Here is a 25,000-nt window from a genome sequence, read left to right on the forward strand (position 1 = left end):
GTCTCTTTGTTTAGCTGTCTGACCTGTCTCTCTGTTTAGCTGTCTGTCTGACCTGTCTCTCTGTGTACCTGTGTCTCTCTCTCACTGACCCGTCTATCTCTCATATGTCGGAGCGTCTGCTGGACGTGGAGAATGAAGCGATGCTGAAGATCGTTATTCCTGTGTACCTGTCTCTCTGGTTAGCTGTCTCCCTGACCTGTCTCTCTCTCTGTGTACCTGTCTCTCACTCAGATGTCGGAGCGTCTGCTGGACGTGGAGAATGAAGCAATGCTGAAGATCGTTGAGCTGGAGAAACAGCTGATGCAAACCAACAAGGAGCTGGACCACATCCGGGTCAGTCTTCCTGTAACTATGGAGACCAGACACACATTTGGTCACCATGGAGACAGAAACAGTTGTTTATGATGATGTAGTTAGGGGTCCAAGCCTTAAAATATATATATATATATATATATATATATATATATATATATATATATATATATATATATATATAGTTTTAGAACACCCCAGTTTTTCCAGGTTTTTATTGAAATTCATGCAGTTCAATGTCTTATTGTACTCTGAAATGAAAGAATAGAACAAATGGAAATCAAATATTCTTCAGAAAGTTCTTCCCAACTCTGTTGTAGAAGTTCCCATAAATGTGTGGCACTTGTAGGTTGCTTTGCTTTCACTTTTCTGTCCAGTTCATCCCAAACCAGCTCAATGGGGTTTAAGTCTGTGGACTGTGCTGGCCACTCCAGGTTTTTAAGCTTACCATTTTGTTCTTTTTTTGCTAAGGTAGTTCTGACATAGCTTGGACTTATGTTTTGGGTCATTATCTCGCTGTAGGATGAACCCCTGACCAACTAGGCCCATACCAGAGGGTACTGCATGGCGCTGCAAAATGCTGTGGTAGCCGTTTTGGTTCAGGATGCCTTTCACTCTGTACAAATCACCGACCCTGGATCCAGCAAAACAGCCCCAGACCATCACGCTTCCTCCTCCATGTTTGACAGTTGATGTCACACACTGAGGAACCATCCTTTCGCCTACTCCAGGGCATACAAAAATCCTGCGTGATGAACCAAAGATTTCAAATTTTGATTCATCAGTCCATAGCACCTTCTTCCAGTCTTCAGTAGTCCATTGCCGATGTTTCTTGGCCCAGGCAAGCCTCTTTTTCTTATTCTGACTACTTACCAATGGCTTTCTTGCTGCAACTGGACCTATCAAACCTGCAGCTCCAAGTCTTCTCTTTCCAGTTGAAACTGAGACTTCTTATTACGACCACTATTAAGCTGTGCTTGAAGCTGTTGTCCTGTGAGCCACCTATCACGCAAGCTGTTGACTCTCAGAAACTTGTCTTCTGATTCTGTTGTGGCTTTGGGTCTGCCAGACCTCTTCCTGTCAGAGTCTCATCCAGTTTCTAAGTGCCTTTTGATGGTGAAGAATACTGTACTCACTGACACCTTGACTTTCTTTGCAATTTCTCTGTAGGAAAGACCAACATTCTTAAGTGTTATGATGGTCTGTCTCTCTTCCATTGTTAATTGCCTTTTTCCCAACATTTTTATAGCAACACACTACTTTCTGCAGTACAATACTGTTCATATAATGCTCACGAGGGTACGGTACCACAGTGTGTTCCAACAATACTTTTATCCAAACAGAGGGGGTGTAAGTAATCCAGACCAGTGTGAACACCTGGGGGAATTGGTAGCACCAACTTTCAAAGCTTGATCAACCTCCATTGCTGCAGAACAGCTTTACATTGTTAACCCATTTCTTGTTCCCTGAAAAAGGCCTTTTTGTAAAATTCTGAAATGTACATTATTTTTCAGTTTTGGGTAACCTTACTTTTGTTTTAACCTCAGGCAGTTCACCATTTACCTTTGCACAATTTCAAGTTATTCATTGGACTTGAACAGCTAAGATTTCAATAAAAAACTAGAAAAATTGGAGTGTTCTAAAAGTTTTGACCAGTAGTGTATGTGTAGTAATGAGTATTTCTGCAGGATGTGTAGTAAAGTACCAGAGTATTTGTAGTAAAGTACCAGAGTATCTCTGCAGTGTATGCAAGCACCAGCTCCACGGTCCACACCCTGAGGAGGGTTAGGGTAGTTATGAGTACCAGACTATATGTGTAGTATCTGTGTAGTATCTGTATAGTATATGTGTAGTGTATGTGTAGTAATGAGTAGTATTTGTACAGGATGTGTATGCGAGTACTAACTCCACGGTCCACACCCTGAGGAGGATGGTTCGGGAGAAGGACCAGACCATCCGGCGCCAGACCCGTCTGGAGCGCCAGGCCCAGGAGGCCCAGCAGGCCGGAGGACCTGGAGCCCCCCAACCACCCAGAGGGGAGGGGGATGGGGGGGTGGGGGAGTCTGCCTCACCCTCCCCCCCTCCCTGCCCCAACCTGTCCCCCAGGTGAGACACAGTACTGCTAGTCTAGTGGTCTCAGGACCCTTTACAGAGAGTCTAGTGGTCTCAGGACCCTTTACAGAGAGTCTAGTGGTCTCAGGGCCCTTTACAGGATAGTCGAGTGGTCTCAGGACCCTTTACAGGTAGTCTAGTGGTCTCAGGGCCCTTTACAGGATAGTTGAGTGGTCTTAGGAGCATTTACAGAGGGTCTAGTGGTCTCAGGAGCCTTTACAGAGAGTCTAGTGGTCTCAGGACCCTTTACAGGTAGTCTAGTGGTCTCAGGGCCCTTTACAGGATAGTCGAGTGGTCTCAGGACCCTTTACAGGTAGTCTAGTGACCTCAGGACCGTTTACAGGATAGTCGAGTGGTCTCAGGACCCTTTACAGGTAGTCTCGTGGTCTCAGGAGCCTTTACAGAGAGTCTAGTGGTCTCAGAACCCTTTACAGAGAGTCTAGTGGTCTCGGGACCCTTTACAGAGAGTCTAGTGGTCTCGGGACCCTTTACAGGTAGTCTAGTGGTCTCAGGAGCCTTTACAGAGAGTCTAGTGATCTCAGGACCCTTTACAGAGTGTCTAGTGGTCTCAGGACCCTTTCCAGGTAGTCTAGTGGTCTCAGGACCCTTTACAGGTAGTCTAGTGGTCTCAGGACCCTTTACGGGTAGTCTAGTAGTCTCAGGACCCTTTACGGGTAGTCTAGTGGTCTCAGGACCCTTTACAGAGAGTCTAGTGACCTCAGGACCCTTTACAGGTAGTCTAGTGACCTCAGGACCGTTTACAGGATAGTCTAGTGGTCTCAGGACCCTTTACAGGCAGTCTAGTGATCTCAGGACCCTTTACAGATAGTCTAGTTATCTCAGGACCCGTTACAGATAGTCTAGTGATCTCAGGACCCTTTACAGATAGTCTAGTGATCTCAGGACCCTTTACAGATAGTCTAGTGACCTCAGGACCGTTTACAGGATAGTCGAGTGGTCTCAGGACCATTTACAGGTAGTCTAGTGGTCTCAGGACCCTTTACAGGCAGTCTAGTGATCTCAGGACCCTTTACAGATAGTCTAGTTATCTCAGGACCCCGTTACACAGATAGTCTAGTGATCTCAGGACCCTTTACAGATAGTCTAGTGATCTCAGGACCCTTTACAGATAGTCTAGTGATCTCAGGACCCTTTACAAATAGTCTAGTGATCTCAGGACCCTTTACAGATAGTCTAGTTATCTGAGGACCCTTTACAGATAGTCTAGTGATCTCAGGACCCTTTACAGGTAGTCTAGTTATTTCAGGACCCGTTACAGATAGTCTAGTGATCTCAGGACCCTTTACGGGTAGTCTAGTGGTCTCAGGACCTGTTACAGATAGTCTAGTGGTCTCAGGACCCTTTACAGATAGTCTAGTGGTCTCAGGACCCTTTGATGGTCTGTCTCTCTTCCATTGTTAATTGCCCTTTTCCCGCCATTTTTATAGCAACACACTACTTTCTGCAGTACAATACTGTTCATATAATACTCATGAGGGTACGGTACCACAGTGTGTTCCAACAATACTTTATCCAAACAGAGGGGCTGTAAGTAATCCAGACCAGTGTGAACACCTGGGGGAATTGGTAGCACCAACTTTCAAAGCTTGATCAACCTCCATTGCTGCAGAACAACTTTACCTTGTTTACCCATTACTTGTTCCCTGAAAAAGGCCTTTTTGTAAAATTCTGAAATGTACATTATTTTTCAGTTTTGGGTAACTGTACTTTTTTCTAGTGGTCTCAGGACCCTTTACAGATAGTCTAGTGGTCTCAGGACCCTTTACAGATAGTAGTAAGTCTAGAACACGTTAGAATTTACAAAGTCCCAACAATAGCGTTTGGTACCTTTAAACTGACTTGTCTTCTATTTCGGGTCAGAAACCACTGCAGGGCAGTTAAAACCTACGGAGCATGTGCAGACGAGTAACCCGATGTAAACATGGAGGAATCCCCCGGTTACTAACGGAGTTATCTAGCTCTGAGAACTCTGATTTTAGAAACCGGTGGCAGCCGTTTCCATGGCAGCGGAGAAGGAAACTGGATATTCACTTAAAGCTGTCTGGGTTTGATAATGAGTGCTAATTAATGTTGCTTACCTCAGTCCAGAGACCGTAGCCTATCACAGCATGGGACCAGGGATGGGCGGGGCTCCAGAGACCGTAGCCTATCACAGCATGGGACCAGGGATGGGCGGGGCTCCAGGGATGCCGCCCCCCCCCTCCCCCGCCACCAATGCCAGGCACAGGTGAGCGTCAGTTCCACCAATCACAACGCTGATATAGATCACCTGATCAGAACATGTTCTAACTCCGTTAACATTAAAACAACACTGACCACTTCATTTCTTCTTCTCTTCTTTATAGAGTCCTTCCCTGGCCCTCCGCCCATGGCTCCTCCCCTCCTCCCCCTCCTCCCCTCCCTGTCGGACCAACGACCACTCCTCCACCCTCCCCATGCCCCCCCCTCCCCCCTGTAGCCCCACCCCTCCCAGGCTCGGGGGGGTCACCAACCGTCATCTTTAACTCCGGACTCGCAGGTAACCACCCGACTGCACGCTGTCAACGATGCCTTCACTGACCGTAGTATAAACAATGCCTTCACTGACCGTAGTATAAACGGTGCCTTCACAGACTGTAGTATAAACGATGCCTTCACTGGCTGTAGTTTAAACGATGCCTTCACAGACTGTAGTTTAAACGATGCCTTCACAGACTGTATTTTAAACAATGCCTTCACAGACTGTATTTTAAACAATGCCTTCACAGACTGTATTTTAAACGATGCCTTCACAGGCTGTAGTTTAAACGATGCCTTCACTGACCGTAGTATAAAAGATGCCTTCACAAACTGTACACAAACAGATGGTAAATATGAACTATAATCTGATGCTTGTGTTTCTCTGTTCTGCTGACAGAGGGCCCTCTCAAGTTATTCTGTAAGTTCACTACAATCCTTACACATTTAAACATACCATCATCCCTGCTCACCTGTCTCCCTGTTCACCTGTCTGTCTCCCTGCCCACCTGTCTCCCTGCCCACCTGTTTTCCTGTTCACCTGTCTCCCTGCCCACCTGTCTGTCTTCCTGCTCACCTCTATCTCTGTTCACGTGTCTCCTTGATCACCTGTCTGTCTCCCTGCTCACCTCTCCCTGCGTACATGTCTGTCTCCCTGCTCACCTGTCTCCCTGCCCACCTCTCTCCCTGCTCACCTGTCTGTCTCTCTGTGCAGCGGTGAAGATAAAGAAGCCGATCCAGACGAAGTTCCGGATGCCGGTGTTGAACTGGGTCGCTCTGAAGCCGAGTCAGATCAACGGGACCGTCTTTAACGACATCGACGACGAGGCAATCCTGCAGGTAAGACAGAGACAGAGAGAGAGACACGGAGACATGGAGACATAGAGACAGACACAGAGACACACGGAGAGACAGGCAGACACACAGAGAGACAGACACACATACACAGAGAGACAGACAGAGACACGGAGAGACAGACACAGAGACACACAGAGAGACAGACACAGAGACACAGAGAGGCAGACACAGAGACACACAGAGAGGCACAAAGAGAGACAGACAGACACAGAGAGACAGACACAGAGAGACAGACACAGAGACACACAGAGAGACATACACAGAGAGACAGACACAGAGAGAGACAGACACAGAGAGACAGACACAGAGACACACAGAGAGACAGACACAGAGAGACAGACACAGAGAGGCAGACACAGAGACACACAGAGAGGCACACAGAGAGACAGACAGACACAGAGAGACAGAGACACACAGAGAGACAGACACAGAGAGACAGACAGAGACACAGAGAGACAGAGAGACACACAGAATGACAGAGAGACACACAGAGAGACACAGAGAGACAGTCAAAGACACGGAGAGACAGACACTGAGACACACAGAGAAGCAGACAGAGAGACACAGAGAGACAGACAAAGACACGGAGAGACAGACACCGAAACACACAGAGAGCCAGACAGACACAGAGAGACAGACACAGAGACACACAGAGAGACAGATACAGAGACACACAGAGATACACAGAGAGACAGACAGACACAGAGATACACAGAGAGCCAGACAGAGAGACACACAGAGAGACAGAGAGACAGACACAGACACACACACAGAGAGACAGATACAGAGACACACAGAGATACACAGAGAGACAGACAGACACAGAGATACACAGAGAGCCAGACAGAGAGACACACAGAGAGACAGAGAGACACAGAGAGATAGACACACACACAGAGAGACAGACAGAGATACGTAGAAACACAGACACAGAGAGACAGACACAGAGAGACAGACAGAGACAGACACAGAGAGCCAGACAGAGAGACACACAGAGAGACACGGAGAGACAGACACACACACAGAGAGACAGACAGAGATACGTAGAAAGACAGACACAGAGACACACAGAGAGACACACGGAGAGAGACAGAGACACACAGAGAGACAGACACACGGAGAGACAGACAGAGAAACACAGAGAGACAGACAGAGAGACACACGGAGAGACACACAGAGAGACAGACAGAGATATGGAGACAGACACAGAGACAGTTTAACTACCCGTCTGTCTTTCTGTACCTGTCTGTCTCCAAGGATCTGTCTGCCTGTACCTGTCTGTCTCCCAGGATCTGTCTCTCTGTACCTGTCTGTCTCCCAGGATCTGAACGTGGAGGAGTCTTTTTATCTACCCATCTGTCTCTCTGTACCTGTCTGTCTCCCAGGATCTGAATGTGGAAGAGTCTGTTTAACTACCTGTCTGTCTCCCAGGATCTGAATGTGGAAGAGTCTGTTTAACTACCTGTCTGTCTCTCTGTACCTGTGTGTCTCCCAGGATCTGAATGTGGAAGAGTCTGTTTAACTACCTTTTCTGTCTCTCTGTACCTGTCTGTCTCCCAGGATCTGAACGTGGAGGAGTTTGAGGAGATGTTTAAGACAAAGGCTCAGGGTCCCGCGGTGGACCTGACTCTGTCCCGACAGAAACTCCCTCAGAAAGCTCCGTCCAAAGTGTCTCTGCTGGACGCTAACCGGTCCAAAAACCTGGCCATCACTCTGAGGAAGGCCGGCCAGGGGTCAGAGGTCATCTGCCGCGCCATCAACACGTAGGTCCCCCGGTACTACGTGAACAACACAAGAGCTATAATGTTTTATCAGTAACATCTGAAGCTCTCTATTTAAACTCTGCAGTATAACGTCTGTTAGTAACAGTAAGACCAGTACAAGCAGTATAATGTCCGCCAGTAACAGTAAGACCAGTACAAGCAGTACAGTGTCTGCCAGTAACAGTAAGACCAGTGCAAGCAGTACGTCTGCCAGTAACAGTAAGACCAGTACAAGCAGTATAACGTCTGTTAGTAACAGTAAGACCAGTACAAGTAGTATAATGTCTGCCAGTAACAGTAAGACCAGTGCAAGCAGTACGTCTGCCAGTAACAGTAAGACCAGTACAAGCAGTATAACGTCTGTTAGTAACAGTAAGACCAGTACAAGTAGTATAATGTCTGCCAGTAACAGTAAGACCAGTACAAGCAGTATAACGTCTGTTAGTAACAGTAAGACCAGTACAAGTAGTATAATGTCTGCCAGTAACAGTAAGACCAGTACAAGCAGTATAACGTCTGTTAGTAACAGTAAGACCAGTACAAGTAGTATAATGTCTGCCAGTAACAGTAAGACCAGTAAAAGCAGTATAACGTCTGTTAGTAACAGTAAGACCAGTACAAGCAGTATAACGTCTGTTAGTAACAGTAAGACCAGTACAAGCAGTATACTGTCTGTTAGTAACAGTAAGACCAGTACAAGTAGTATAATGTCTGCCAGTAACAGTAAGACCAGTACAAGCAGTATAACGTCTGTTAGTAACAGTAAGACCAGTACAAGCAGTATAACGTCTGTTAGTAACAGTAAGACCAGTACAAGCAGTATACTGTCTGTTAGTAACAGTAAGACCAGTACAAGTAGTATAATGTCTGCCAGTAAAAGTAAGACCAGTACAAGCAGTATAACGTCTGTTAGTAACAGTAAGACCAGTACAAGTAGTATAATGTCTGCCAGTAACAGTAAGATCAGTACAAGCAGTATAACGTCTGTTAGTAACAGTAAGACCAGTACAAGCAGTATAACGTCTGTTAGTAACAGTAAGACCAGTACAAGTAGTATAATGTCTGCCAGTAACAGTAAGATCAGTACAAGCAGTATAACGTCTGTTAGTAACAGTAAGACCAGTACAAGCAGTATAACGTCTGTTAGTAACAGTAAGACCAGTACAAGCAGTATACTGTCTGCTAGTAACAGTAAGACCAGTACAAGCAGTATACTGTCTGCTAGTAACATTAAGACCGGTACAAGTAGTATACTGTCTGCCAGTAACAGTAAGACCAGTACAAGCAGTCTTTATTTAAACCGTTTTCCCTGTGTTGCCTGTGTGTTTCCCCTGCATTTCATCTGCATTTCCCTTTCCCCTGTGTTTCCTCTGCGTTTCCCCTGTGTTACCTCTGTGTTGCCTCTGTTTCCCGTTTCCTCTGCGTTTCCCCTGTGTTGCCTCTGTGTTTCCCCTGTTTCCTCTGTGTTTCCCCCGTTTCCCCTGTGTTTCCTCTGTGTCTCCTCTGTGTTTCCCCTGTGTCTCCTCTGTGCTTCACCTGTGTCTCCCCTGTGTCTCCTCTGTGTTTCCCCTGTGTCTACTCTGTATCTCCCCTGTGTTTCCCCTGTGTCTCCTCTGTGTCTTCCCTGTGTTTCCTGTGTTTCCTCTGTGTCTCCTCTGTGTTTCCCCTGTGTCTCCTCTGTGTTTCCCCTGTGTTTCCCCTGTGTTTCCCCTGTGTTTCCTCTGTGTCTCCTCTGTGTTTCCCCTGTGTTTCCCCTGTGTCTCCTCTGTGCTTCACCTGTGTCTGTGCAGCTTTGACTTGCGGTCGGTACGGGTTGACTTCGTGGAGTGTCTGATGCGTTTCCTGCCGACGGAGGCCGAGGTGAAGCTTCTACGGCAATACGAGAGGGACAGAAAACCTGTGGAGGCTCTGAGCGACGAGGACCGCTTCATGATGCAGTTCAGCCGCATCGAACGCCTCAACCAGCGCATGACCATCATGACCTTCATGGGAAACTTCTCCGACAACGTTCAGATGCTAACCCCGGTAAGAGACAGACAGATAGAGAGACAGACAGGTAGAGACAGATTGAGACAGACAGGTAGAGACATGAACATCATGACCTTCGTAGGAAACTTCTCCGACAACGTTCAGATGGTAACCACGGTAAGAGACAGACAGGCAGAGTAACAGATAGAGACAGAGAGGTAGAGAGACAGACAGGCAGAGACAGACAGGCAGAGACAGGGTGAACGTTCCATCAGAACAAGATCCTTCCAGGGACTATTTAGCAGAGTCACCATCGCTGTGTCTGGAGATCAGCTCCGCCCAAGACAACTGTGATTGGTTTATAGAAATGCAAACACAGAGAGTTTCTCTCCAATCCCAGAATGCATCTGTGGTGTAACAGACCTCACAAGTAGATGTGACCTGTCTCTTTGTTGTGTTTCCTCGTAGCAACTCCACGCCATCATAGCTGCTTCAGTTTCTATCAAATCGTCTCAGAAGCTGAAGAAGATCCTGGAGGTTAGTCTGCATTTAATCATTAACACATATTAGAATAACATCTGTGTGTGTGTATATATATATATATATATATATATATATATATATATATATATATATATATATATAGTGACACTACACTTGTCCCTGTTGTTTCTGTAGATCATCTTGGCTCTGGGGAACTACATGAACAGCAGTAAGAGAGGAGCGGTGTACGGATTCAAACTGCAGAGTTTAGACCTGGTAACACACACACACAGAGACACACTCGCACACACATGGAGACACACACACACACACACACAGTGTAAATGTGTTTTTGTCTTCCAGCTGCTGGACACTAAGTCGACAGACCGGACGCAGACGCTGCTCCATTACATCTCCAACGTGGTGAGAGAGAAATATCCGGCCAAGGCTCTGTTCTACAACGAGCTGCACTACGTCGACAAGGCGGCCGCAGGTCAGTCTGTCAGCCAATCAGAGCCCGCTCTGTCCTCGCCTGGAGAAAACCTTGAATTAAACAGGCCTGGCTGGCCAATCCGAGCGCAGCAAACACACACCTGTCTGTGTCTGTGTCCCCCCAGTGAGTCTGGAGAACGTGCTGTGTGATGTGAAGGAGCTGCAGCGCGGCATGGAGTTAACCTGGAGGGAGTTCAGCGTGCTTCACAACGCCACGCTCAAAGACTTCATCAGCAGACACGAGTCACGACTCAGCAAACTGCAGGAGGACGCACGCATCGCTCAGGTGACTCAGCACACACACACACACACACACACACACACACACACACACACACACACACACACAGAGACAAGCACACACACACAGACACACACCACACACAAAGAGACACACACAGACACAAAGAGACACAGACACACAGACGGACAGACAGAGACACAAGCACACAGACACAAAGAGAGACACACAGACACACAAACACAGACACACTAGCACAAAGAGACATACACAGACACAGAGACATACACAAACACAAAGAGACATACACACACAAAGAGACACAGACACACAGACAAACAGAAAGAGACATACACACACAGACACAGAGAGAGAGACACACACACAGACACAAAGAGACACACAGACACAAAGAGACACAGACACACAGACAAACAGAAAGAGACACAAGCACACAGACACATACAGACACACAGAGACACAAGCACACAGACAGAAAGAGACACACACACACAGACAGACACACAGACAGAGACACAATCACACATACAGAAAAAGACACACACAAACACAGACACACAAGCACACAGACACACAAGCACACAGACACACACACAGACACAAAGAGACATACACACACAAACACAAAGAGACACACACACAGACACACACAAAGAGACACACACAGACACAAAGAGACACACACAGACACACAGGCAGAGGGTTCCTGTTGTAACTCATGTGCTGATATTTAACCTGTCTGTATTTACTTCAGGACGCATTTGAAGACGTGGTGAAATTTTTTGGCGAGAGTTCCAAGACAATGCCACCGTCCGTCTTCTTCCCGATCTTCGTCCGTTTCATTAAAGCCTACAGGGTGAGTAGACCCCCCTAACCCCTTAACCCACAGGGTGAGTAGACCCCCCTAACCCACAGGGTGAGTAGACCCCCCTAACCCCTTAACCCACAGGGTGAGTAGACCCCCCTAACCCACAGGGTGAGTAGACCCCCCCTAACCCCTTAACCCACAGGGTGAGTAGACCCCCCTAACCCCCTAACCCACAGGGTGAGTAGACCCCCCCTAACCCCTTAACCCACAGGGTGAGTACCCCCCTAACCCCTAACCCACAGGGTGAGTAGACCCCCCTAACCCACAGGGTGAGTACCCCCCCCTAACCCACAGGGTGAGTAGACCCCAAACCCCCTAACCCACAGATTGAGTAGACCCCCTAACCCCCAACCCACAGTGTGAGTAGACCCCCTAACCATCTAATCCACAGGGTGAGTAGACCCCCTAACCCTACACGGTACCTTTGATGTTTATGTCTCAGACTAGAACATGGTGTGTGTGTTTAATGTGTATTTAATGTGTATTTAACGTGTATTTAATGTGTGCTGTGTACTTAATGTGTGTATAGCTGGCGGAGGAGGAGAACGAGCAGAGGAGGCGTCAGGAACAAATGTTGTTGGAGAAACTGGAACAAGAGGACGAGGACCAGGAGGAGACCAAGGTCAGACTGGGACCTATGACCTTTAGGGGTTTAGTTCTGTTGGGACCTGTGACCTTTAGTTTAGTTCTGTTGGGACCTATGACCTTTAGCGGTTTAGTTCTGTTGGGACCTATGACCTTTAGGGGTTTAGTTCTGTTGGGACCTATGATCTTTAGTTTAGTTCTGTTGGGACCTATGACCTTTAGCGGTTTAGTTCTGTTGGGACCTATGACCTTTAGGGGTTTAGTTCTGTTGGGACCTATGACCTTTAGTTTAGTTCTGTTGGGACCTATGACCTTTAGGGGTTTAGTTCTGTTGGGACCTATGACCTTTAGTTTAGTTCTGTTGGGACCTATGACCTTTAGTTTAGTTCTGTTGGGACCTATGACCTTTAGTTTAGTTCTGTTGGGACCTATGACCTTTAGGGGTTTAGTTCTGTTGGGACCTATGACCTTTAGTGGTTTAGTTCTTTTGGGACCTATGACCTTTAGGGGTTTAGTTCTTTTGGGACCTATGACCTTTAGGGATTTAGTTCTGTTGGGACCTATGACCTTTAGTTTAGTTCTGTTGGGACCTATGAACTTTAGTTTAGTTCTGTTGGGACCTATGACCTTTAGGGGTTTAGTTCTGTTGGGACCTATGACCTTTAGTGGTTTAGTTCTTTTGGGACCTATGACCTTTAGGGGTTTAGTTCTTTTGGGACCTATGACCTTTAGGGATTTAGTTCTGTTGGGACCTATGACCTTTAGTTTAGTTCTGTTGGGACCTATGAACTTTAGTTTAGTTCTGTTGGGACCTATGACCTTTAGGGGTTTAGTTCTGTTGGGACCTATGACCTTTAGTGGTTTAGTTCTGTTGGAACCTATGACCTTTAGGGGTTTAGTTCTGTTGGGACCTATGACCTTTAGTTTAGTTCTGTTGGGACCTATGACATTTAGGGGTTTAGTTCTGTTGGGACCTGTGACCTTTAGTTTAGTTCTGTTGGGACCTATGACCTTTAGTTTAGTTCTGTTGGGACCTATGACCTTTAGGGGTTTAGTTATGTTGGGACCTATGACCTTTAGTTTAGTTATGTTGGGACCTATGACCTTTAAGGGTTTAGTTCTGTTGGGACCTATGACCTTTAGGGGTTTAGTTCTGTTGGGACTGATGACCTTTAATTTAGTTCTGTTGGGACCTGTGACCTTTAGTTTAGTTCTGTTGGGACCTATGACCTTTAGGGGTTTAGTTCTGTTGAGACCTATGACCTTTAGGGGTTTAGTTCTGTTGGGACCTATGACATTTAGTTTAGTTCTGTTGGGACCTATGACCTTTAGTTTAGTTCTGTTGGGACCTATGACCTTTAGTTTAGTTTTGTTGGGACCTATGACCTTTAGTTTAGTTCTGTTGGGACCTATGACATTTAGTTTAGTTCTGTTGGGACCTATGACCTTTAGGGGTTTAGTTCTGTTGGGACCTATGACCTTTAGTTTAGTTTTGTTGGGACCTATGACCTTTAGGGGTTTAGTTCTGTTGGGACCTATGACCTTTAGTTTAGTTCTGTTGGGACCTATGACCTTTAGGGGTTTAGTTCTGTTGAGACCTATGACCTTTAGGGGTTTAGTTCTGTTGGGACCTATGACATTTAGTTTAGTTCTGTTGGGACCTATGACCTTTAGTTTAGTTCTGTTGGGACCTATGACCTTTAGTTTAGTTCTGTTGGGACCTATGACCTTTAGTTTAGTTTTGTTGGGACCTATGACCTTTAGTTTAGTTCTGTTGGGACCTATGACATTTAGTTTAGTTCTGTTGGGACCTATGACCTTTAGGGGTTTAGTTCTGTTGGGACCTATGACCTTTAGTTTAGTTTTGTTGGGACCTATGACCTTTAGGGGTTTAGTTCTGTTGGGACCTATGACCTTTAGTTTAGTTCTGTTGGGACCTATGACCTTTTGTTTAGTTCTGTTGGGACCTATGACCTTTAGTTTAGTTCTGTTGGGACCTATGACCTTTAGGGGTTTAGTTCTTTTGGGACCTATGACCTTTAGGGGTTTAGTTCTGTTGGGACCTATGACCTTTAGTTTAGTTCTGTTGGGACCTATGACCTTTAGTTTAGTTCTGTTGGGACCTATGACCTTTAGTTTAGTTCTGTTGGGACCTATGACCTTTAGGGGTTTAGTTCTTTTGGGACCTATGACCTTTAGGGGTTTAGTTCTGTTGGGACCTATGACCTTTAGTTTAGTTCTGTTGGGACCTATGACCTTTAGTTTAGTTCTGTTGGGACCTATGACCTTTAGTTTAGTTCTGTTGGGACCTATGACCTTTAGTTTAGTTCTGTTGGGACCTATGACCTTTAGGTGTTTAGTTCTGTTGGGACCTATGACCTTTAGTTTAGTTCTGTTGGGACCTATGACCTTTAGTTTAGTTCTGTTGGGACCTATGACCTTTAGGGGTGTAGTTCTGTTGTTTATTTACTTATTGAAAGTATAGAGCATTGTTCAACATGTCTGTCACCTGTTGTGAGATTTGAAAGTGGTATTTGAGGTCCTAACATTGCCCCCCCCCAGTCCCCCCCCCACGGGGGGAAGAAACAGCAGCAGGAGTTGCTCTCAGAGCTCAGACGACGACAGGGAAAGGACAGCCGCCATGTTTACGAAGGAAAAGACGGCGCCATTGAGGACATCATCACAGGTAAACACGCACATAAAACCTGCTGTCTCCTGTCTGTCTCCTGTCTGTCTCCCATCTGTCTCCTGTATGTGTCCTGTCTGTCTCCCGACTGTCTCCTATCTGTCTCCCGACTTTCTCCTGTCTGTCTCCGACTGTCCCCTGACTGTCTCCTATCGGTCTCCCAACTTTCTCCTGTCTGTCTCCCGACTGTCTCCTGTCTGTCTCCCGACTGTCCCCTGACTGTCTCCTATCTGTCCCCTGTCTGTCTCCTGTCTGTCTCCCAACTTTCTCCTGTCTGTCTCCCGACTGTCTCCTGTCTGTCTCCTGTCTGTCTCCCGACTGTCTCCCATCTGTCTCCTGTATGTGTCCAGTCTGTCTCCTGACTGTCTCCTGTCTGTCTCCCGACTGTCTCCCATCTGTCTCCTGTATGTGTCCAGTCTGTCTCCTGACTGTCTCCTGTTTGGTCTCTTGTCTGTCTCCTGTCTGTCTCCTGTTTGGTGTCCTGTCTGTCCCCTGTCTGTCTCCTGTCTGTCTCCCGACTGTCTCCCATCTGTCTCCTGTATGTGTCCTGTCTGTCTCCTGACTGTCTCCTGTCTGTCTCCCGACTGTCTCCCATCTGTCTCCTGTATGTGTCCTGTCTGTCCCCTGTCTGTTTCCCGACTGTCTCCTGACTGTCTCCCATCTGTCTCCTGTATGTGTCCTGTCTGTCCCCTGTCTTTTTCCCGACTGTCCCCTGTCTTTCTCCCGACTGTCTCCTGTCTGTCTCCCGATTGTCTCCTGACTGTCTCCCATCTGTCTCCTGACTGTCCCCTGTCTGTCCCCTGTATGTGTCCTGTCTGTCTCCTGTCTGTCCCGTGTCTGTCTCCTGTCTGTCTCCCGTCTGTCTCCCGTCTGTCCCCTGTCTGTTTTCTGATTGGTTCTCTCTCTCACCTGCAGCTCTGAAGACCGTCCCCTTCACGGCCCGATCGGCCAAACGCAGCTCTCGCTTCTTCTGTGACCCCGCCCACGCCGAGGAGCATTACTGAGAGAGACATCGGAGACAGACATTACCTCAGAGAGACATTTCTTCTGAGAAAGAGATAGATCAGACAGAGACATCGGAGAGAGAGAGAGAGAGAGACAGGGCCTGAAACCAACACCGACTACGGCCAATGGCGTGGGAAACTGTCCTCTAGCTGCCCCAATGTGTCGGCACATAACCACCAACAAGCACACAACAAAAAGACATGAAGAGCATTCAGAGAAACTTAAAAAGAAGACCTTTTAATACCAAGAGGACAGATGGGGACATCACCGAGGTTTCCTACACTTACATGTACCTTGATGAGGACTCAACATTGGCTGGTGGCCCAAACATTCCCCTCGGCCCAGATCAGGAGAGAGAGACACTTCATCAGAGAGAGAAAGTTTCTCTGACAGCATGTTTGGCGAGTTTTCTTTAGCTGGCCACGCCCACTTCCAATCGTCGGGAACAATTAGCACTTTGAACATTTCTGATGGATATGATTGATGTTTTCTGTTATTTTATTGCTCAGTTTGTGCACAGAGAGGGTTCCCAGACACCACTGACCTCTGCGAAATGTTCCAACCAAACCAAACTCCAGTCAAGAACTGGGCGATTTTAGGGTCTTTCACATCTGCTTTGGTTAGTTTGGGTTGAAGGTGGAGACAGACGCCCGCAAAGCAGAGCCTAAAGGGCCGTCCATACTGAGCACCATAATATTAACCGCGACTATAACCGCGACTGTAACGGTGAGCAACTACCCACGTAAGTTATACAGCAGGAGCTGCAGCGTGAGATTAGAGGAATGTCTGTAGTAATATCTTACATATATGTGGATTTAACCTTTATGAACATAAAAGGCTGTCGTGGGTCCGTGGGCGCCACAAAACAGCGGAGCCCAGCGCTACAGAGAGATGGACTCTGATTGGCTGTCAGTGTCTCTCTCCACCATGTCATGTTGTTAACTCAGATGGATTCTGATTGGCTGTCAGTGTTTCTCTCCACCATGTCATATTGTAAACTCAGATGAATTCTGATTGGCTGTCAGTGTCTCTCTCCACCATGTCATATTGTAAACTCAGATGGATTCTGATTGGCTGTCAGTGTCTCTCTCCACCATGTCATGTTGTTAACTCAGATGGATTCTGATTGGCTGTCAGTGTTTCTATCGATCACATCTGAAAGTGATCCAACGATATTGTTGTCCAATGTCGTTGATATAGCTGAATGGTCTCCACCGTCCAGCAGAGTCAGAACGTTGTATAGTCATGGTTATGGTTATATAGTTAAGGTTATGGTTATGGTTATATAGTTAAGGTTTTGGTTATGGTTATATAGTTAAGGTTATGGTTATGGTTCTCGGTGTGGATGGCCCTTTACAGTTGGATTTGTCTCTTTGTGAAACCAAACCAAACTGAGTTTACAAACTCATCAGCTGATTCAGGGCAGAGCAAACGATCTACAGGAGTGAAAACTCTCTAAAGTATTAACAGCAGACCCAGAGTCCGGTCTGTGGTTCTGGTTCTGGAGGTCTGTGGTTCTGGGTTCCTTGGGTCTGTGGTTCTAACTGGATCTTGTACAGGGTTCTACTTCCGTCACTACATTGTGTTCTACTGTATATTTATGAGCCTTACCAGAGCCGCCGATACGCAGAGTCTGGCCCCTTTTACACATTAACAGGAAACACTGTTAGCGTTAGCGTTAGCATTAGCATTCACAAACTAAAGTTAACTCACATTAACAACAGGAAACAGTGTTAATGTTAGCATTAGCATTCACAAACGAAAGAGTCTGAATCTTTGCCAAACTCTGGTTATCTGTGACTCTGGCTCCACCAATCAGAAACTGACCCTTCCTTTCTCAAGTCCTGCTGTTAGCCTGTTAGCTAGCACCGACCAGAGCCACACAGGCAGAAACTTTAAAAACCTGTCTCAAACATGTCTATCCAAAAAACATAACTTTAGTATTTTAATGCAGAAACCTTGCGCTACAAAAAGGTCGATATATTGCGGTGTTGTGTTTTTAAGGAGACCTCTTATATTCTGTATTCTGTGATTCTACTAGAACGTGTTTACATGCTTTAATGTTCAGAAAACTAAATGTTTCTCATAAAATCTGTCTGAATATATATCTGTGATCCCCTAACGTTGGAGCGCTGTCTCTTTAAGAAGCTCTGATTGGTCAGTGTTACCGCAGCCGATACTGTTGACGGGAAAACTCACAGATAAAAGCTTCTAACCCCAAAACTACCGAACCAGACATGTTCTAGCAGCAATGTGAACAAGAAAACATTAGCACCCAAGATTACGCAGCTTTCCGTAGCGTTAGCATGTAGCTACTTGTGACAATGTAAACACTGCAGTAATAGCCTAAAAAAACGCTTCATAGAAACCGAAATAGCGTAGAAATAACCGATACAAGTCGAGCATTCAGGACAGTGGAAAATGTGAAAGTTTAAGCTCACAGGGATTTCTCTGAAATATGTTTACGATTCATTTGAAGCTTTGGCCACATTTAAAGGTGCACTATGAGTTCCTGCATGGTTTCAGCAAGATTTCATTTTAGTCTCAGATGGTAGTCATCTTTCCTTGATCTGCTAGCTGCCTGGCCCCTGAACACACCGTGAACACACCGTAAAAAAGCCCGGTCTCACGAGACAACACAGGGCTCGTAAACTTTAGACAAACACTAGGGGCACAGGCTGTGCACCAAAATACAACAAACCACATTCCAGCCAATCACTGACAAGATGGTTGGGGGAGGGGTGGGACTTAGTCACATCCACTCTACAGCAGAAACAGGAAGCATGCACGAGCTCGAGGGCAACGTGATGCCAGGACTCTCAGAGTGACTGCAAGGCTGTGTCTCAGACCACCTACTGTCACACTTCTAACACTTAGTTTTAAGTGTATTGTGTAGATAACGCACTGAAAGTACCAGGATGAGCCCTAAAAACGGTCAAAAAGTTCAGTGTGGAACGATGGACACTACGCGCACTAAACGGGCGCCATCTGGACTACGAAGCGTAAAGGGGAGGGGCCAGCGATGACGACCGGCAGCTGATTGGACAAACGCGTAACATGGGTCTGGTTTCTCCCTGACCATCATAGTGTCTCGTTCAGAATCCGATCTCATATTGTACAAAATAGTTCACCGAAACATGTTTCTGAAAACATTTGGAGAGAGAAATAGTCTGTGCAGCTGCTGAATCTGTCTTCATTTCAGATCAACAAAGGTCAGTTTAAAAGATTTTACTCAGATTTTCAGAGGCGGCGAGCTGAGCCGACCGCTATTCATTTCCGGTAAGTGTTCATTTTGGGACGACACTAACCATCTAAAGTGGCACTACGGCAGGAAGTGGTCAGTGAGCGTTAGCAGTGAGCGTTAGCAGTGAGTGTTAGCAGTGCACTGATGGAAGTGTGCGGTTTAGGACACAGCCCAAGTCTTTCTGGTAAACTTACTGGGTTAAGATGAGCTCTTTTATGGTAAATGAAAGGCTTGATCCCACCAAGTAGCTCATCCAATCAGATCACAGCACTGACGCCAATACTGCTGCCAGTTCTGCCGTTGTTTACCACCTTCTTCTTCTTCTAGTCCGTAGAAAGAGCAAAGTCGGCCTTTCCTCATTAGCGCCCCCTCTGTTCAAGAGAAGACTGCAACCACGCAGGAGTAGAAACAGTTACGGAGCTCCCATGATGTCACACTGGTGCTCGATAGGCCGGCTGCGGCGACTATACCGCACGTTTAAGTCAGTTAGTCATGACCGTTACGGAAACATGGGGGTCAACAGAAGTGACGTCATGCAGGAACTCATGGTGCACCTTTAACATCTGACATTGAAACATTATAGATATGAAAGAAATACAGAGGAAGCATAATAGGTCTCCTTTAAAACGTGCTGCCTGTGAGTGGTGCTGTAGCAGAAACAGGGCGACAACACGTCGAAAGCCTCCGATTCTTCCTAAACTTTGGTATCGGTGAGCAGTTTATACACCGAACTAATCCGTCATCTAGCCCCGAAGAAAATCTACTTTAAAAGTAGTTTATTCATGTTTTTTGACCCGCTGTCAAACTGGATAATATAAGAAAGTTCTGTGGCATTTATACAGTTTCACCTGAGCCAGAACCACAACCAACCCATCCATACAGGGACAAAGGTATACAGCTCTTAAAACATAGTCAAATATATACGTAGTTATTAACACACTGGTATCAGATCTGTACTCAGTATCAGGAAGGAAAAACTAGTATCAAAACATCTCTATAACAACATACCCTAAAGCATCCCATGGTATGGGGCTCTTTGGATGCTTTTATATAGACCTTAGTGGTCTCCTAATACTGTATCTGAAGTATCTTTTATATAGGTCTTAGGGGCCACTAAGGTCTATATAAAAGAGACTTCAGATACAGTATTAGGGGACCACTAAAGTCTATATAAAAGAGACTTCAGATACATTATTAGGGAACCACTAAGGCCTATATAAAAGAGACTTCAGATACAGTATTAGGGGACCACTAAGGTCTATATAAAAGAGACTTCAGATACAGTATTAGGGGACCACTAAGGTCTATATAAAAGAGACTTCAGATACAGTATTAGGGGACCACTGAGGTCTACATAAAAGAGACTTCAGATACAGTATTAGGGGACCACTAAGGTCTATATAAAAGAGACTTCAGATACAGTATTAGGGGACCACTAAGGTCTATATAAAGAGACTTCAGATACAGTATTAGGGGACCACTAAGGTCTATATAAAAGAGACTTCAGATACAGTATTAGGGGACCACTAAGGCCTATATAAAAGCATCCAAAGATCACCATGTCATGGGACCTTTAAACATGTTACAGGTAACACCTCTTTAACAGACCCTAACCCTTAAACACGGTACAGGTGTAAGAAGACTTTCAGGATAAACTGACCAGATTCAGGAGTTATTGATGTTTAACATGAAGATGTAACATCAGACTGCTGGGGAGGCTCTGAGGGGGACACACCTGGACACACCTGTAAAACATGGACACACCTGTAAACATAGACACACCTGGACACACATGGACATACATGTAAAACATGGAGACACCTGGACACACCTGTAAAACATGGACACACCTGTAAAACATAGACACACCTGGACTGGACACACTTGTAAAACATGGACACACCTGTAAAACATTGACACACCTGGACACACATGTAAAACATGGACACACCTGGACTGGACACACCTGTAAAACATGGACACACCTGTAAAACATGGACACATCTGTAAAACAAGGACACACCTGTAAAACATGGACACACCTGTAAAACAGACACACCTGTAAAAACAGACACCTGTAAAACCTAGACACACCTGTAAAACCTGGACACACCTGTAAAACATGGACACACCTGTAAAACATGGACACACCTGTAAAACATGGACACACCTGGACACACCTGCAAAACATGGACACACCTGTAAAACATGGACACACCTGTAAAACATGGACACACCTGGACACACCTATAAAACCTGGACACACCTGGACACACATGGACACACCTGTAAAACCTGGACACACCTGTAAAACATGGACACACCTGGACACACCTGTAAAACAGACATAGGTGGATACACATGGACACACCTGGACACACCTGTAAAACATGGACACACCTGGACACACCTGTAAAACATGGACACACCTGGAAACACCTTTAAAACCTGGACACACATGGACACACCTGTAAAACCTGGACACACCTGTAAAACATGGACACACCTGGACAAACCTGTAAAACATGGACACACCTGTAAAACATGAACACACCTGGACACATCTGTAAAACATGGACACACCTGTAAAACATGAACACACATGGACACACCTGTAAAACATTAACACACATGGACACACCTGTAAAACATGGACACACATGGACACACCTGTAAAACATCGACACACCTGGACACACCTGTAAAACATCGACACACCTGTAAAACGTGAACACACCTGTAAAACATGGACACACCTGTAAAACATGAACACACCTGTAAAACATGAACACACCTGGACACACCTGTAAAACATGAACACACCTGTAAAACATGGACACACCTGTAAAACATCGACACACCTGGACACACCTGTAAAACATCGACACACCTGTAAAACGTGAACACACCTGTAAAACATGGACACACCTGTAAAACATGAACACACCTGTAAAACATGAACACACCTGGACACACCTGTAAAACATGGACACACCTGTAAAACATGAACACACCTGTAAAACATGAACACACCTGGACACACCTGTAAAACATGAACACACCTGTAAAACATGGACACACCTGTAAAACATGGACAAACCTGGACACACCTGGACACACATGTAAAATCTGGACACACCTGTAAAACCTGTAAAACATGGACACACCTGTAAAACATGGACACACCTGTAAAACATGGACACACATGGACACACCTGTAAAATATGGACACACATGGACACACCTGTAAAACATCGACACACCTGTAAAACGTGAACACACCTGTAAAACATGGACACACCTGTAAAACATGAACACACCTGTAAAACATGAACACACCTGGACACACCTGTAAAACATGAACACACCTGTAAAACATGGACACACCTGTAAAACATGGACACACCTTGACACACCTGGACACACATGTAAAATCTGGACACACCTGTAAAACCTGTAAAACATGGACACACCTGTAAAACATGGACACACATGGACACACCTGTAAAATATGGACACACATGGACACACCTGTAAAACATGGACACACCTGGACACACCTGTAAAACATGGACACACCTGGACACACCTGTAAAACATGAACACACCTGTAAAACATGAACACACATGGACACACCTGTAAAATATGGACACACATGGACACACCTGTAAAACATGGACACACATGTAAAACATGGACACACCTGGACACACCTGTAAAACATGGACACACCTGTAAAACATGAACACACCTGTAAAACATGAACACACATGGACACACCTGTAAAACATCGACACACCTGTAAAACGTGAACACACCTGTAAAACATGGACACACCTGTAAAACATGGACACACCTGTAAAACATGAACACACCTGTAAAACATGAACACACCTGGACACACCTGTAAAACAGGAACACACCTGTAAAACATGGACACACCTGTAAAACATGGACACGCCTGTAAAACATGAACAATCTTGGACACACCTGTAAAATATGAACACACCTGTAAAACGTGGACACACCTGTAAAACATGGACACACCTGGACACACCTGTAAAACATGGACACACATGGACACACCTGTAAAACATGAACACACCTGAAAACATGGACACACCTGTAAAACATGGACACACCTGGACACACCTGGACACACCTGTTAAACATGGACACACCTGTAAAACATGGACACACCTGTAAAACATGGACACACCTGGATAAACTAGAACGTAACGAACGTGTGAAATCGTGCGATATTACGGCGATCGTTAAGTTTATCTGAGAAAAGGTGACTGTGAGAAGTCCTTGGTTCCTTCAGTTTCTGGAGTCTGTGTGATGATGTCATTCCCCCCAGAGTCTGTGTGACGATGTCATCCCCCATCAAACCCCCCCCTTCTTTCATTATTTAAAGTCTGAAAAAAGACAAAAAAAGTGAAACAGCACAAAGTTTTCTACGTGTAAAAACATTTTCTATTTGAAGCGTTTGGTTCTGTTTGGTGTTTGTTGGTTGTTGGTGATTCTGCACTCTGTGGTGTGGAAATAAAACACACCCTAGCTACTTCCTGTCTACTTCCTGTCAACTTCCTGTCTGTTAATGCTGAATGAAGTTTAGTTCGATCAGAAAGATTTAAACTTCAATCTTCAAAGCTCATTTCACAACCTTCAAACAACGTCACACAAACGTCTTAACATGAACTAAACATATGTGTTACTTAAACACACACACACACACATATATATATATATATTATGTGTATAACGTGTTTTATGGATTATATTTTATCTCTTTCAGCAGAAAGCTTTTAGGATTTACAAGGTTTCGCCCGACAAACAATATGACCATAATATGTATTAATGTTGTTGCATCTAAAGACACACACACACACACACAGACACACACACACACAAACAGACAGACACAAAGACACACACACACAACACCTTGCATCATTACATTTAAAAAAAAAAGCCGATCAGAATAGGCCATACAAAGACACACACACACACACACACACACACACACACACACACACACACACAGAGAGACAGACACACATACACACAGAGACAGAGAGACAGACACACACACACACACACACACACACACACACACACACACACACTTTTGTTTTTGTCAGTTATTGCGGGACCAATCACAGCTTTATCTTTATTTTTAAATATTAAACTCGTGCACAGTTTATATATTATAACCTACCACACAGACACACACACACACACTAAATATTAAATATTAAACTCGTGCAGATAGTTTATATATTATAACCTACCACACACACACACACACACACACAGACACACACACCAAATATTAAATATTAAACTCGTGCAGATAGTTTAAATCTTATAACCTACCACAGAGACACACACACACACACACACACACACTAAATATTAAATATTAAACTCGTGCAGATAGTTTAAATCTTATAACCTACCACACAGACACACACACACACACACACACACACACACACACACACACACACACACACACACACACACACACACACACACACACACACACACACACACACAGACTAAATACTAAATATTAAACTCGTGCAGATAGTTTAAATCTTATAACCTACACACACACACACACACACACACACACACACACACACACACACACACACACACTAAATATTAAATATTAAACTCGTGCAGATAGTTCATATAGAGCTATTATAACCTAACCGTGTAACAGTTAACAGGTTACATTACCTGAGTCTCCTTCCCTCCCCATGGGAACTGTTTCATTTTCATTTCATTTTTTATTTATTAAACAGGAAAAGATTAAAGACAATCGGGCCTGAC

At 45.3% G+C, this 25,000-nt stretch overlaps 2 protein-coding genes across 2 annotated transcripts in view; one reads left to right on the forward strand and one right to left on the reverse strand.

Annotated features, from left to right (window-relative positions):
* fmnl2b (formin-like 2b) overlaps positions 1–15,910 on the forward strand; it is a 31,053-nt gene extending 15,143 nt beyond the window's left edge. Inside the window, exons 13-27 of the mRNA XM_028571903.1 lie at positions 232–333; positions 2,198–2,418; positions 4,529–4,672; positions 4,791–4,963; positions 5,657–5,781; positions 7,360–7,562; positions 9,353–9,587; positions 9,999–10,067; positions 10,209–10,289; positions 10,377–10,506; positions 10,631–10,791; positions 11,522–11,623; positions 12,165–12,257; positions 14,783–14,906; positions 15,822–15,910. Of these exons, the coding sequence (XP_028427704.1) occupies positions 232–333; positions 2,198–2,418; positions 4,529–4,672; positions 4,791–4,963; positions 5,657–5,781; positions 7,360–7,562; positions 9,353–9,587; positions 9,999–10,067; positions 10,209–10,289; positions 10,377–10,506; positions 10,631–10,791; positions 11,522–11,623; positions 12,165–12,257; positions 14,783–14,906; positions 15,822–15,910 (2,052 nt within the window). The remainder of the gene's footprint in view (positions 1–231; positions 334–2,197; positions 2,419–4,528; positions 4,673–4,790; positions 4,964–5,656; positions 5,782–7,359; positions 7,563–9,352; positions 9,588–9,998; positions 10,068–10,208; positions 10,290–10,376; positions 10,507–10,630; positions 10,792–11,521; positions 11,624–12,164; positions 12,258–14,782; positions 14,907–15,821) is intronic.
* The window catches only part of LOC114551242 (NLR family CARD domain-containing protein 3), a 314,459-nt gene that overhangs the window by 114,435 nt on the left and 175,024 nt on the right, over positions 1–25,000 (reverse strand). The window lies entirely within an intron of this gene.

Source organism: Perca flavescens, chromosome 24 (assembly GCF_004354835.1).
Source record: "Perca flavescens isolate YP-PL-M2 chromosome 24, PFLA_1.0, whole genome shotgun sequence".
Taxonomy (NCBI): Eukaryota; Metazoa; Chordata; class Actinopteri; order Perciformes; family Percidae; genus Perca; species Perca flavescens.